General features: G+C 47.2%; 6 protein-coding genes across 6 annotated transcripts; 1 reads left to right on the top strand and 5 right to left on the bottom strand.

Annotated features, from left to right (window-relative positions):
• Positions 1-19: 19 nt before the first annotated feature.
• Positions 20-331, bottom strand: B0J16DRAFT_315310 (uncharacterized protein; the record flags this gene model as incomplete). The annotated part of the gene is made up of 1 exon (XM_046125237.1): positions 20-331. The coding sequence occupies one exon, from the start codon at positions 329-331 to the stop codon at positions 20-22; it is 312 nt and encodes a 103-aa protein (XP_045990659.1).
• Positions 332-2,068: 1,737 nt separating this feature from the next.
• B0J16DRAFT_353342 (molybdenum cofactor synthesis C-domain-containing protein) lies at positions 2,069-3,131 on the bottom strand (the record flags this gene model as incomplete). The annotated part of the gene is made up of 5 exons (XM_046129305.1): positions 2,069-2,155; positions 2,221-2,739; positions 2,773-2,799; positions 2,837-2,988; positions 3,053-3,131. The coding sequence occupies 5 exons, from the start codon at positions 3,129-3,131 to the stop codon at positions 2,069-2,071; spliced, it is 864 nt and encodes a 287-aa protein (XP_045990658.1).
• A 1,348-nt stretch (positions 3,132-4,479) lies between these two features.
• B0J16DRAFT_367996 (catalase-like domain-containing protein) lies at positions 4,480-6,419 on the bottom strand (the record flags this gene model as incomplete). The annotated part of the gene is made up of 4 exons (XM_046130178.1): positions 4,480-5,139; positions 5,228-6,108; positions 6,273-6,315; positions 6,411-6,419. 4 exons carry the CDS (start codon positions 6,417-6,419, stop codon positions 4,594-4,596), a joined length of 1,479 nt encoding a protein of 492 aa, XP_045990657.1. The 3' UTR covers positions 4,480-4,593.
• Positions 6,420-7,135: 716 nt separating this feature from the next.
• On the top strand, positions 7,136-8,947 carry B0J16DRAFT_257255 (Oxidoreductase, molybdopterin-binding domain-containing protein; the record flags this gene model as incomplete). The annotated part of the gene is made up of 2 exons (XM_046123142.1): positions 7,136-7,413; positions 7,471-8,947. The coding sequence occupies 2 exons, from the start codon at positions 7,136-7,138 to the stop codon at positions 8,945-8,947; spliced, it is 1,755 nt and encodes a 584-aa protein (XP_045990656.1).
• A 593-nt stretch (positions 8,948-9,540) lies between these two features.
• Positions 9,541-10,542, bottom strand: B0J16DRAFT_237994 (uncharacterized protein; the record flags this gene model as incomplete). The annotated part of the gene is made up of 1 exon (XM_046123044.1): positions 9,541-10,542. A coding segment is annotated over one exon (1,002 nt), but the record flags the coding sequence as incomplete, so codon positions are not given.
• Positions 10,543-11,619: 1,077 nt separating this feature from the next.
• Positions 11,620-12,597, bottom strand: B0J16DRAFT_367994 (uncharacterized protein). The gene is made up of 2 exons (XM_046130177.1): positions 12,381-12,597; positions 11,620-12,332 (listed from the first exon to the last, which is right to left on the bottom strand). Exons 1-2 carry the CDS (start codon positions 12,444-12,446, stop codon positions 11,883-11,885), a joined length of 516 nt encoding a protein of 171 aa, XP_045990654.1. The 5' UTR covers positions 12,447-12,597; the 3' UTR covers positions 11,620-11,882.
• Positions 12,598-13,018: the final 421 nt, after the last annotated feature.

The raw sequence follows: 13,018 nt of genomic DNA, 5'->3' as shown, positions 1-13,018 counted from the left end.
TATCTGAATGGTCTAAAAATCACTTTACTTCCCACTTGCCGGATCCACTGATACTGCCTGGTTCGCCTGGCTCGTTGAGAGGGCCAAAAATCTTAACACCGCTTGCAAAATTAAAAGTGACATCATATGGACTAAGCTCGCCCTGATACTCCCCATTGCCAGACAGTTGGCCCTGGCTGTTGTAATCCAAGATTGCGGCACGGCTTGCAAAGCTGGGTACAGGTGGATTGAGGTCGCCTTGGAGGTGAAACTGAACATCGTCGATAACGAATGTCGCGACAAACTTGCTGCCGTCGCCAACAGACTTGATCTCTCCCGTGGCAGCAGGCATCTAGAGAAATAGTCAGAACAGGCTGTACAGGTTGAAAGGCAGGTCAAAGCGAACCTTGGCAGTTGATTGAAGTTCTTGTGTGTGAAATTCTTAAGCTTCGGAGAATGAGAGTAGGTTGAATGATGATTGTGATGTAAGTGGATGAGTAGGTAGGCAAGACGAGGAAAGAGTGGAGATATATACACTGATTGGCTTCTGGTAGGATCAACGCCACTGTACGTACGGTTCAGGTTGAAAGTGACATGAGATCAACTCGACTGGTCATAATGCAGGTATGTCTTAGACATTAACATGTCGTGGATCCAATTAAGATAGGTATTATAGAGATATATCTGCGATGTAGTCAAGCTCACGTAGATATGCATTAAGCTTCTGAGACAACACTATCTGCACTAAGAAGGACACGTAAGAGCCCTTGCTAATATAATACCTAGATCTATATTATATCTCTACTTCAGTACTTTCTTGCATACATTAAACATTACGCAATACTTTCTCCTTTTCAGTACATCTTGTTCACCGCTCTTCATCGATGTGATCAAAAGTAACATTTTGGTAGCTTTATTGCTGGGAAAACATGACCGAAAACTTGGCCTAGACTAGTGGACCTTTCCACACCTTATGATCTTATCGGATTATCCGGTTTCAGTTGAGCTTTCAGCTTCATGGAAGATCGCGAAGATCTTCATCGTTTCTGGCCAGTTCAGAAGCCACAGCATAGTTATGTTTTGGAACCCGTGTCCAAAAACTTGCAAATTCTTGTAGAGTACGTTAGCAAGGTTTCGGGTTGCTTGTAAACCGATCCGTGGCGTAGATCAGCCAATCACCATCCAGTATCTCAGATGCAGAAAGCTGAAATTGCCTATTGTCTTAGACAAAAGTCATCAGTCAGCACTAGGAACAAAAACAACCTTGTTAGCAATCTAGCGGTCAGTCACCTGCAATACTATTCGGGGCTATTGCATCTCAAGTTAATACTTAGCGACGGGTCGCGACGAGCCTCCGCAGGGATGTCTGACCAGTGTCTGCAGAACCTTAATCTTGTACTAAATCTTACAGTACCTCCAGGCTAGTAGCGGTACCTTTCTCGCAATATAGATTTAGTGCATGAGAATGTCTTTACCCAGGTTATGTGTTATAATAGCCGGCTGTTACTATTACATGCATCCAAGCTTACAATACGATGGCCTTAGATCTTTGTAATAATGTATATCTTCAATATATCAGGAGATAGGACAACCGTGTCAGTTTCACATGCTTACCAGTCTTAATTAACAAGTCCCGGAGGTTAATTCCATAGCGTTTAGGTGTTAAGAAGCCAGCTTCTATCATGTCCACCTTACCTCTGTTGTCAATTGTCGTTACGAGATCAAGCGACAGTAATCCCTCTGCAGGCTTCTGGTAAGGATCAGCGCCATAGGGAAGCATGCTACCTGAGAAGGCATCAATTTGATTCAAAAGGTAGAAAGCAAAGGTGTGATAGCCAGTCTAGTACTGGCCTACACACTGCAGTCTCCCATTGTGGTTAGGGTCGTTCGCCCTGCTCCACAGAGCCATTGTGTTGCCAATGGCACAGACAGCTAAAGTTGAAGGTTAAGGTAGACAGGAAATGAGGAAGTGGCTCAATCTTCACTTTGGGTTACGATGCCATCTTGGTAAACTGACAGGAACACCGATGGCTACTTGTGCTTTGATTGACATCCATGACACGTGATACCCACTAACTTCAGAAATATCTCATCCACCGATAAGGATCATCGGCCTATTGTTCATATTCTTCAGTTCCCCTATTTCCGCGTGCCTTGCTTTTTCCTTTTTACAGCTCTCCCAATAACTTCAAGCAACTCTTCCTCCTGCAACCGCGACATGAGAACGGTCTTATCACCAACCATGTCTCTATGTTCAATCGGCTCATCATTGTTGGCTTTGCGTAGGATGTCACGCAGCGATACCTCCGTGTTACCACATAAACAAATCTTCAGGTTGCCATCACTGGTAATGCGTAGCCAGTTGCACGTCACACAAAGGTTATGTGTCATACTGGTGATAAAACCAATCCGACTTGTAAATCCGGGGACGTGCCATTGCTTTAGAGTTGCGTTGTGTTCATGACCAGAGACTCTTATTAATGTAGGGTAGTGGTCTTGGAGCAGGCTAACCATATTCTCGTAGTTGAGCATCTTATTCTTGGTCCATCTGTTCCCATCAAAAGGCATATACTCGATGAAACGGACCTCGATGTCTTCATCGCGCGTCATGATCTGGCACTGCCACGGATCCAACGTATCAAGACTCAGGTTGATATTTGTTAAGCCCGCTCCAACCATGGCATCTAATTTGCGGTGCAGGGCGATACCTTTTGTAGTTATGCAAAGTTGCTTCAGACCAGTGCCTCTCATCTCCCCGAGCTGCTGCATCAATGGCCAGATGTCATGTCATACGGTAGGCTTGCCAGCTGTTAGACGGATCTTGGTGACACCCTGTGAGACGAAACAGTCGGGCGACAGTGACAATCTCAGGAGTGGTGAGGAGCTGCTTCTGAGGTGATAGAGGGACGCCCTTCTCAGGCATGTAGCAGAGACAACGTAGATTGCAGTGTTCTGTGATTGAGATTCGTAGATGATCATGCGACCTGTGGAAGGTGTCTGTGATGAATGCTGAGAACAGCTTTGTATCGGGACGGGCAAATGCAGGTGATTCAAATCGCTCATATGTGTTGACCACTGTCCTGGCTGGCGAGGTCATTGCTCAACGAGACCCCTTTGTTACTGATGGAAGAGAAGGCAAGAATGAGGCCCATGTCCTCATGACTGGTGATAGCCCTGCAGTTATGACGCTGCGAGCCACAACTGGGCGAGTTTGAAGCCCAGGCAGAACTCTTATATTGGCCATGTCTTTCAAATCGCTAAGGATTAATGGAATGGCTTCACTGTACGTTTCATTAATCTCTTTCCACGATAGGGTGGTATTCAATATGCCGACAATGATAAAACTACATGGTAATCGAGGAAATTACACGTATGTGACCCTTGGTTTCTGGGCTCCCGGAACCCGTCCTTGGTGGTTGGTAATGGTTTGACCGTTGCCACTACCATCAAGGGCAGCTCTTGCTGTTACCGACACTGTACCCTTTCGGCTCTCTTGGATCCTGAAAGTACCGTATTGTACCGTTCCCCACTTTCAGTACCATTTTATTTGCAGCCTACGTACGAGTTATGCATCTTAATTGACTTTCACTGTATGATAGTTAAGCACTAACTGAAACAAGACCTTAGCTGTAGAGATTTTCCCCTCGCCTATTTGAACACGAGGATAGACCCACAGCGGCTGCAGATCAACTTATCAAGCAACCGATCCCCTCACTTTGTACTCAAGCAAAAGCCTGTTTGCATTGTCTTGGGCGGTTGAAACCGACTACTTGTGCTTGACTTGAGCACTTATCCTAGGATGCAAACACTTGCATGTCACCCTCCCAGGTTAAACTACTACCAGATCTTTTTTAGTCTGAGTCTACCACCATCTTCCCCGCTCAAGCGTAACCAATCAACTATGAACATTAGCAGATAAAACAAATGAGGGGCTCTGCAAAGCTTACACATCGCGAAGAGCGCACTGGGTAGCTGGAACCTCCTATGCTTCTTTAGGTATCGCTTGTTATGTAGATCTTATTCTTTACGTGGTTGCAAGGCACATCCAGTGTATTGTCAAGATACAGTGCTAATTAGGTTAGTCTCCTAAGAAGGTACTTAATTATTGATATAAATGTAGGGTACGGAACAGTATCTTATTAATCTCTTACTACCTTATTACTAATAGAACCCTGCAAAAATGTAATATAGCTTAGATAATGTAGGCTAACTAATGTTATCTGTGTTGATTACTTTACAGATACATTAGATGCGCCCTGCGGCCACGTAAGGGATTGGGAGCGTTGGTTGTGTTATCTATCTTTGCTCTTCGCTTGCCCCTCCAATTAATATCCCATCATATCGTTGGACATGTGGCTGGAAACTCAATGGCTAGCTAGCGGAGAAGCCTGGGTGTGGACGTCATTTCTTGCCGGGCGATCCGGCCCACTGAGATTCTTACCCGTTGTAGTAGCCGTAGATAAGTAAAGTTAATTGAGAGGGGTCTTGATATTAACATCTCGACGTAGACTGCTACTAACTGTACTCGGGATACATGTACTTGAACAGCTTGCATTTTACTAGCTTACGATCCGAATACTGAATAAACCTCGTATCTCTCTATACCTGCGATAATCAGGCCATTACTCCCTGTTCTAATTGCCTCTTGATCTCTTTGTCGACACGGCCGAGATACTCAATGACTCTTGCCTTTAACTGCGGGTCAAGATCCTTGAAAGTACCGAGCACGTTACCAATGAATTCCTTCTCACGGCCCTCGGCACTGATGATATTCCACAGTTGGCGAGCCTGGACGTAGTCCTTGTCCTCATTGAACTGCGTCGCAAACGCAGTGACTTGCCCATCGTAGATCTCATGCGTGGGTACCTGGACGCGACTGCTCAATGAAACAGGCCGCAGCTGAGAGAAGACATAGTCTGGATCGCCTCCATAATTGCCGTTTGACGTGGATGGCCCATCACGAACGTATGGAGCATATACCTTGTTGTGAGGTCTGTTGGGCGGCAGCTGGAAGTAGTTGGGACCGACTCGGTACCGATGGGCATCCGGGTAGGAGAACATACGGGCCTGGAGCACCGGATCTGCTGAAGGACCGATTCCAGGAACCATGTTGGATGGGGAAAAGCATGCTTGCTCAATATCCTGGAAGTAGTTGTCTGGCTGATACGCGGCAGCGAGGTTTGTCAGCAATCAGGCTTTTTAGCGCGGTTTAGGTAAGGCGACTAGGGTTGGAATTATGCACACTTACGTTTTTGTTCAAAGTTAACCGTCCCACACGGCGCAGTGGGTACTTCTCATATGGCCAAGTAAAGGTGCAGTCAAAGATATCGATCGGTGCGTCCTTAACCTCTTCAGGCTGCATGACTTGGATGGAAACAATCCAGGTGGGATGGTCCCCCGTCTCAATCGAATTAAAGAGATCCCTCACATGGTAATCTGGGTCTGTACCCGCAAGTCTTGCCGCTTTCTCAGGGTCCATTGTCTTGACGCCACCCTCTGGCTTGAAGTGCCACTTGACGTATACATAGCTGCCGTCTGACTTGTTCAGTGTATAGGTGTGAACACTGAATCCATTGATGTGCCGCACGGACTCCGGGATTCCACGTTGACCGAAGAGATGCATTAGCGCGTGGATCCCCTCTGGATTATTGACGTGGAAATCCCAAAACATGTTGTTCTCTGAAATGTTGGTCCTCGGGTGGCGCTTGTGGCTGCGATTCATACTGGGGAACTTTATCGGGTCCCTGATGAAGAATACAGGGAGGTCATTGAATACAAAGTCCTGAATACCTTCTTCGGTGTAAAACTTGGTGGCCCAGCCTCGGACATCGCGGACCGTGTCAGCAGAGCCTTTCTCTCCACCAACAGTGGAAATGCGTGCCAGAATTGGCGTTTTCTTGCCGACACCGGTTAGGAAAGCCGCATCAGTGAGGTCCGAGATATCATCAAGAACCTCAAACTCGCCAAAAGCGCCTGCAGCTTTGGCGTGGACGCTCCTCTCTGGTATGCGCTCGCGCGCAAAGTGGGCTAGGATTTCGATGGTTTGGGTGTCGCTGAGGACGACCAGACCGCCGTTGCTTTGCCCATAACGGATCTGCTGGACGCTTCCGGGGTTCTCACTTGGCTGACCTGTAAACGAAGCGTCAGTGTACTTGACGACAATGAGGAAGCTGGGTGAGGAGGCATTGGAGATAGTGAGCTGCGAATATAGAAGGAGCCCGTAAAGTATGGGTGAACCGTGAGAAAGTTTCAGGGTATGCTGCCAAGAGAGACAATTGCCCACCCTCACTTACCATTAGCCAAAGTGCTGATGGGATTTGAAGCTACCGTTTCGGTCTGCTCGCTTGGTTAACATTTATTATCCAAGTCAAGATTAACGAGCAGAATACCGTTCTCGTCTTTTAGGCAAGACCGATACATGGACGACTCACAGGAGTCATGATAGTTGGTCAACCGGGAGTGCTTTAATTGTGTGGAAACGCCGATTAAACGGAATAAAAGACTACTTATCCATTAAAGATGTCGATGAGATGGGAAGAATATATCGACGAGCTTTAACTGTTGATTCCCAGAGTTTGAAATGTTTTTATATCACTTTGGTCAGGCTGGGTACCTGGTGGTCAGGTACAGGTACTGGGCGGGTTAAGGGTCGAAATGGGATGGTGTGTTGCCATTGGATCAGCCCCCCTGGCACGGCTTGCCCCAAGGGTTAGCTTAGATGCTGACAAAGTTTATTACAGATCTCGTGACAACGAATAGCAATTGCAGACGAGTAACACATTTGATAACTGATACGAGCGTTGCGGCCGCTGGATCCGTAAACGGCAACACTATACAGCCAATCGCGATAAAGCGTAGAATCAAAGTCAAGAACACTGTGACGTGTACATCAAGGTCTCCGGTGCAACCTTGGATATCATGGCTTAAACAGACTTTAGTCATCGACCATTGTCCACCTGCGGGGTATAACCTTATGATCTAGACGTCTTTGCTTCCTTTTGCTTGCCTTTTCTCTTACTCTCCTCTACCTAACTCTTCTCTAGCTTGTTTTATTTAGCCGTCCCTTTGTGCCCCGTGGGAAGAACGTCCTCTAAATTCAATAGTTCAACCACCGCTGTGCATCAAAAACAAATAGGATCTTGAAACAATCGTCAAGATGGCGCCCGCCACTACCAGCCCTGTCATAAGGCCAGGAGAAAAGGGGAATGGCACCCTTGGTAACGGTGCAGAGACTAATATCAGCAATCGTCCAGATGAGTGGAAGATTGAACAAGGCCTGTCAGGCGCAGTGCTTCCCGTACTGGATATGACTGGCCCTGAGACCAAAGCTATCCCTCCTCACGTCTTTGGTGAGCTCACCAAAGATGAAGCTGCAATCAAAGCGGTCGGAGACCCAAAGAAGCTCTTCCAGAGAGAACGCAAGGGTTGGAAGGGGTACGTGAACATTAAGAGCCCAATCCTCTTGCATCGCTCAAGCTAATTATTTGAAAGATATGTTGAGTGGGAGAACTATCCCGACAAGAAAGCGGCTGCCCACAAAATCCTCACAGCTCAGACTTTCCCTCCTAACCCGGAATTCCAGATGGGCGAAATTCCGGCTACAAACCCCGTGCTTCCAGGAACTTACTGGAAGATGTGGCATCATGCAATTGGTGGTGAGCTCGCCGATGTGCCCGAGGACTCATGGGAGACCGTTCTCAAGGAGAAGCACCCTGAAATGCTCCATCTCTTGCAGTTTCCATACAACGGCGAGCCTCCCAAGAGACTTGTCACTGATAAGGAGATCACACCCACCTCTCTGCACTTCGTACGCAACCACGGCGGCATTCCTATTATCGATAAAGAGGACTACAGCTTCGACCTCGATGGTCTTGTGGCTAAGCCTGGCTCTTTCACTCTTGATGACCTGATGGATGAGTCACGCTTTCCCCGGATGAAGAAGACCATCACTATCCAATGCTCTGGTACCCGTCGTATTGAGCAGATCCTCAAGTATCCCGGTCAGGGTGATGAAGTACCTCAGGCTCCATGGGCTGAAGGTGCCATTGGAACAGCTGAGTACGAAGGTATCAGCCTTAAGAAAGTCATCAAAGCATGTGGTGGCCTTGTCGACGGGGCTAAGCACCTCGAGTTGTACGGTGCCGAGACGTATTTCAAGGATAACAAAACCATGAACTATCTTGTGAGTGTCCCATGGGATAAGGTCAAGGCCAATGAAGTTATGCTAGCCTGGAATATGAATGGTGAGCCACTCCCTAGGATTCACGGCTACCCGCTTCGTGTCATCGTCTTCGGCTACATTGGAGCTCGCAACGTCAAGTGGCTCTACCGCATCAAGGCTATCAAAGAACCCTCTCGTGCACCCGTCCAAAGCCAGGAATACCTCTACTTTCCGCAACAGATCGGCAAGTACAATATGGCCCTTACAGATGGCATACAAGTCCAGGAAATGCCCGTCAGCTCAGCCATCATGTCACCCTGGACCAAGCAAGTTATCCTCCACGAGGGTTCCATCAGATGCAAGGGCTGGGCCTATTCTGGCGGCGGTCGCTGGCCTGAAAGAGTAGAGCTATCCGCAGATGGTGGGTTCAACTGGTACACGGTGCCTCTGGAGAATCTTTCCAAGAAGCGCAAGTGGACATGGCGTACCTGGAGCATCGATCTACCCTGTGATGTCGAGGGCTGGATCGAGATTGTTGTGCGCTGCTGGGATAACGCCCTGAATACTGAACCACCAGATACGCGCACGACCTGGAACTGGGGTCTGCATGTCACTAGTTCTTGCCACCGTATCTCGGTCTACAGCGTGAATAAGAAGCATCCCAAGACGGCGGCCAGGCTTAAGGAGATGGAAGAGAAGAACGTACCTCTGGCGCCTTTGACTGTACCTCTGGCTATTCCCTCGCAAACCTGGGATGACTATGAGAAGTTCTGGCGAAACAACGATCCTCGTGATGCCGAAGACTGATTTTGTTGAAATGGGTTTGGCAGAATGGTTCTTGACAAATACTAAGCTCAAATTCAAAGTGTTTTCTACTCACACGTGAAAACTATTAACATTTGATCGAGACTGACTTCTCTTTCGTCGAAACACTTTTGTAGCTTCTGATCGTATTGAGGCCATCTTGACAAAGTAGTTTAGTATTATACTATTGTAAAATAGCAATTAAACATATCCATAGCCAGGTCTCTGTCATCGACTCTGCAATTCTTCTCAGCTTGTTGTTTAATAAGCGCCTCAAGTAACAAACTTGCCCGTTTCGCATTTCTTGTAGCTCCGTGGCTAATACGAAACTCGGGTAAAGTCTCCAGGTTCTCACTCTGGGACTTCAGCACTGGTCTGGCTCTCCCCAAAGCTTTAAGCTGTTCAATGGCCCAACTGCGCTGCTCATCAGCTTCGCACTCTGCTCCAAATAGGTACACCGGCCACATCAGAGCCGGATGGACAGTCTTCTGTTGAATCTTGCTATCTCGCTCCCCATATGATTTCTTCATGTGTTCCCATGTTCTTTGTAGTGCATCCTTCACTGCTTCGGTATGTGGAAGGTGCCACCAGCATACACGATGGAGATAGACGAGCAGGATCCAAAAGCTGGCTAGATACACACTCGAGACTTCTTGTACTCTCGTTGCTAGGTCGGGGGTGACGCATATCGACAGTTCAGCTGTGGACAGACATATTACAGATGGACACTGAGCCCAGAAGTCCCAAAGCTTGCTCTCGATTTGCTTCCCCGCCAGAGCAACTTTCATCTCGGCATCTGGGGTAAATCGCTTGCAGTGATGTTTATCAAGAGCGCTGATCTGACGGCAGCAGGCTTGCGTTCTAAGGTACCATTCAGCAGCTGGTTGTAAGATTGCTCGTAATACTATCTCCTTCAAATCACACGGGCTCCTTGCAGGGACGACGATGTCGCTATCCCCATGTTCAGAAAAGCCCGACAACGGGGTTTGAGATGTCAATTGGATGTCTTCGTCACCACCAGGCGACTCGCTTCTGTGTTTCAACTCTTCATAGTTGCAACTGGTTATCTGAATAGGATATTGAGAAACAACATAGAGCGCTTTGGACGATAAGAGATATGGTCCTCCCAGATGAGAGGCTTTACTATCGAAAGAGTTGAACCACGATAGAAGTTGTCTTGAATACCAATTCCAATCGTGAGAGCATGTAATGATGATATCGGCAAGGTCAGTGGGAAACAGAGATTCGCTGTCATGTTCGACACGATCACAGAGAACCTGAGCCCACGCCAGAAGGAACAAAGCAGCTAGCCAATAGTCGATCTTCGAGCTAGTGCCGCATTGAATCAGAGACAGATCCTGTTGAATCAAGTAGGTTGTCGTGTTGAAGGAATTCTGTATGTGGTTTTGATGATCACGACTTGATGATACTGAATCACTGATACCATCCCTCTCAAGTTGAGTATCTAGACACCATAATGCGGTCATTACGGCTTCATTCCGCGACGCCAGGTTCACGAGGTATCGCTGCAAGTGCCTCCACTTCTTGATGCCCCCCATTAACATCGCCCCGGGCGGTTGCATGATCTTGTGAAAGACCACGAAGGGAGACTTATCCTCTGGCTTTCCAATGCTGACTGAACAGTCGTTGAGGGAGAAGGATTCAGCCTTCTGTGTCGATGTTGTACTAGGATCGGGGCTGGGAAGAGGCGTCATGCAGAGAGCTGCTGAATGGCTGAAAAGCTCTGAGTCTGTAGGTTCAAACACCAGTGGCACCCCCGTGCCAGGTAGCCCAAACGAATGATCATTGCAGTGCCTTGTGTTGGACAATGAAGGCTTGGAGCTGCTAAAACACTCGAGTTCCCCTGCCCAACTGCTGCAAAGGGCATCGATATCGGTGGCTAGATTGCTACCAGACCAAGAAGATGAGTCAGAGTGAGTTGCAGCACCATTCCCCTCTTGCGCAGCTTCGCATATGCTTGGAGACGGGAATAGTATTCGTTGCTTTGCTCGCCCAAGGGATTGTTGCAAACGGTGTGGATAGTAGCACTGGAGCTTTAACCGATAGCAAGGTCCACATGTTGGATAAGTCTCATTGCATCTCACGTGCCTTCTTTTGCAAGTTGCACATCCCAGTCGAGATCGAGAGGCAGCTCTCCCCTGGGCAGGTCGTTGATGTGATAAGTTCTGAGTTGGAAGCATCTTTGATCGCACCATAGCGTACTATAAGTCATGCTACCCGGGATGGGTAGACTTTGTTTACCAAGTCCAGACTTGTTATTTATCATATCTCGGTGGTTTCTCGGTATGGGGACAAGAATATTGGCTAACCCCGCATTTCAGCCACCGTCACAAGAAACCCAGGTCCGTTATCAGTGTCAGTTGTCTAGAACCTGGAGATCGCGGAGTGTACCCTGGCTAGCCCGGAGACACTAACGAATTCTTATTGGCTCTATGTACTTGATATCTCTTGATTGTCAGTCAATGGTCTACTTTGACTTTCCTGCTAGTTCACTTTAGGATGTTGATCCTGAAACGCTAACTCGCTATCATCCTTTACTTATGACCTGAGTCTAAGAGGGTGGCCTGACTTTGATGTCATTGTAGTCGCGTGAGACAGTATATCTTGATTGTGATTGGTGAATACTTCGGTAGCGCGGCAGTTGGATGGAACGGCCAATACATACAAGACTAAGATTATTGCCCCTACACAAACACAGCGCGACTGACCTGTTTTACAATGGACATATCAACAGCTGCAAATGTATCTCATATCGAATTACGTAGGAAGCACTCCTAGAGAAAAGAGCGAATTAAAGCCCGCAGTTCTCCATATTCCGTATACCTGACATGTAAACCCTAAATCAGATATTCTTTAGATGGCTGAACGTTGATTTACATGTGTTTTCTTTATTGAGGTATGCTAGATTAACCAAACTTTATTCCTTATCCTTGGCCTCTTCCTTCTTTTCCTCTTTGTCATTCATGGGTAGACCAGGCACATCCTTGAAAACAGCAAAGCTTGAAGGCGTTTCGTCAAGAACTGGGAAATGAAAGCCACACTGAGGGCATGTCTCGCGTAACACTGCTTGTTCTTCCGCCAAGTTGTACTTCTTATCCTCTGCCTTGTTGCATACAGGGCAGACCCGGATAAGGCGAGTACCAACGAGTTCGAAGTTGGTAATAATATCCTCCATAATTGCTCCATTGGCCGCCCACGATTTGCAATATTTATGGTAGGTGTTTTTATGCCAATCATAGAGTGCTCCTCGGCTGGTCCAAAAGCTACATTCATTGTACCAACTTCGATCATCAGGATGCTCCCACCATGTCAGATGTAAGAACCCTGGAAGGGTCATAAGGTGACGGCGAGTATCAGCGAATAAGACCTTAAATCTGTCAGTCCGTGAAAACTATAAAATATTCTTAGGACGTACCTTAAATTTCTCATAAGCATCTGGGCTTGAGAAGCGAACTCGTTGCATGCTGAGATAGATGGGCATTTTGATGTTCTTCTTACTGGGAAATAAAATGTAAAGTGTAAGATAAAGGTCCGTGATATAGGTACGTGGCGAGGTTTGTAACTGTTTCTGAGGTTCCAGGCCAGATAAAGCCTGCTATAAATGTTATCTCGGGTTATCGCATGGATTGGAGTTACAGTTGTCTTGATGACCTATTCTGTAAGTGGAATGGTCCGAACATGTTACTTCGTTGCGGGGCTGGTAAGCTGGCAATCCGGATATTTGATTTCCTGTTGGTTCTATTGGCTGAATATCCGACGGCATACACGGCGTGATATTGAAGCATTATAATTTCCATTTTTGGAAAAATAGTTTATCAGGATCTACACGACCTGGTTATGTTTGCAGGAAAGAGTTTCAAATGTGCTATGACATTGATTCGGATCATCGGCAAATGGACGAGTAGTATCAAAGTTCTGCGCTCTTCACCGAAAGGATATCCCAATCAACCCAACGGCGCCCTGAACTTTGTTTCCAAACATGGACAGAAGGACACAAGCGGCCGGAAAACTGACGAATGGTGCTCAAAATCACAAAGCTGCTGCCGGCCATAG

Source organism: Fusarium flagelliforme (assembly GCF_020744385.1).
Source record: "Fusarium flagelliforme strain FIESC 12 MPI-CAGE-AA-0113 chromosome Unknown B0J16scaffold_1, whole genome shotgun sequence".
NCBI classification, from domain to species: domain Eukaryota; kingdom Fungi; phylum Ascomycota; class Sordariomycetes; order Hypocreales; family Nectriaceae; genus Fusarium; species Fusarium flagelliforme.
The sequence above is the reverse complement of the archived record's forward strand: the minus strand, read 5'-3'. Positions and strand labels throughout refer to the sequence as shown.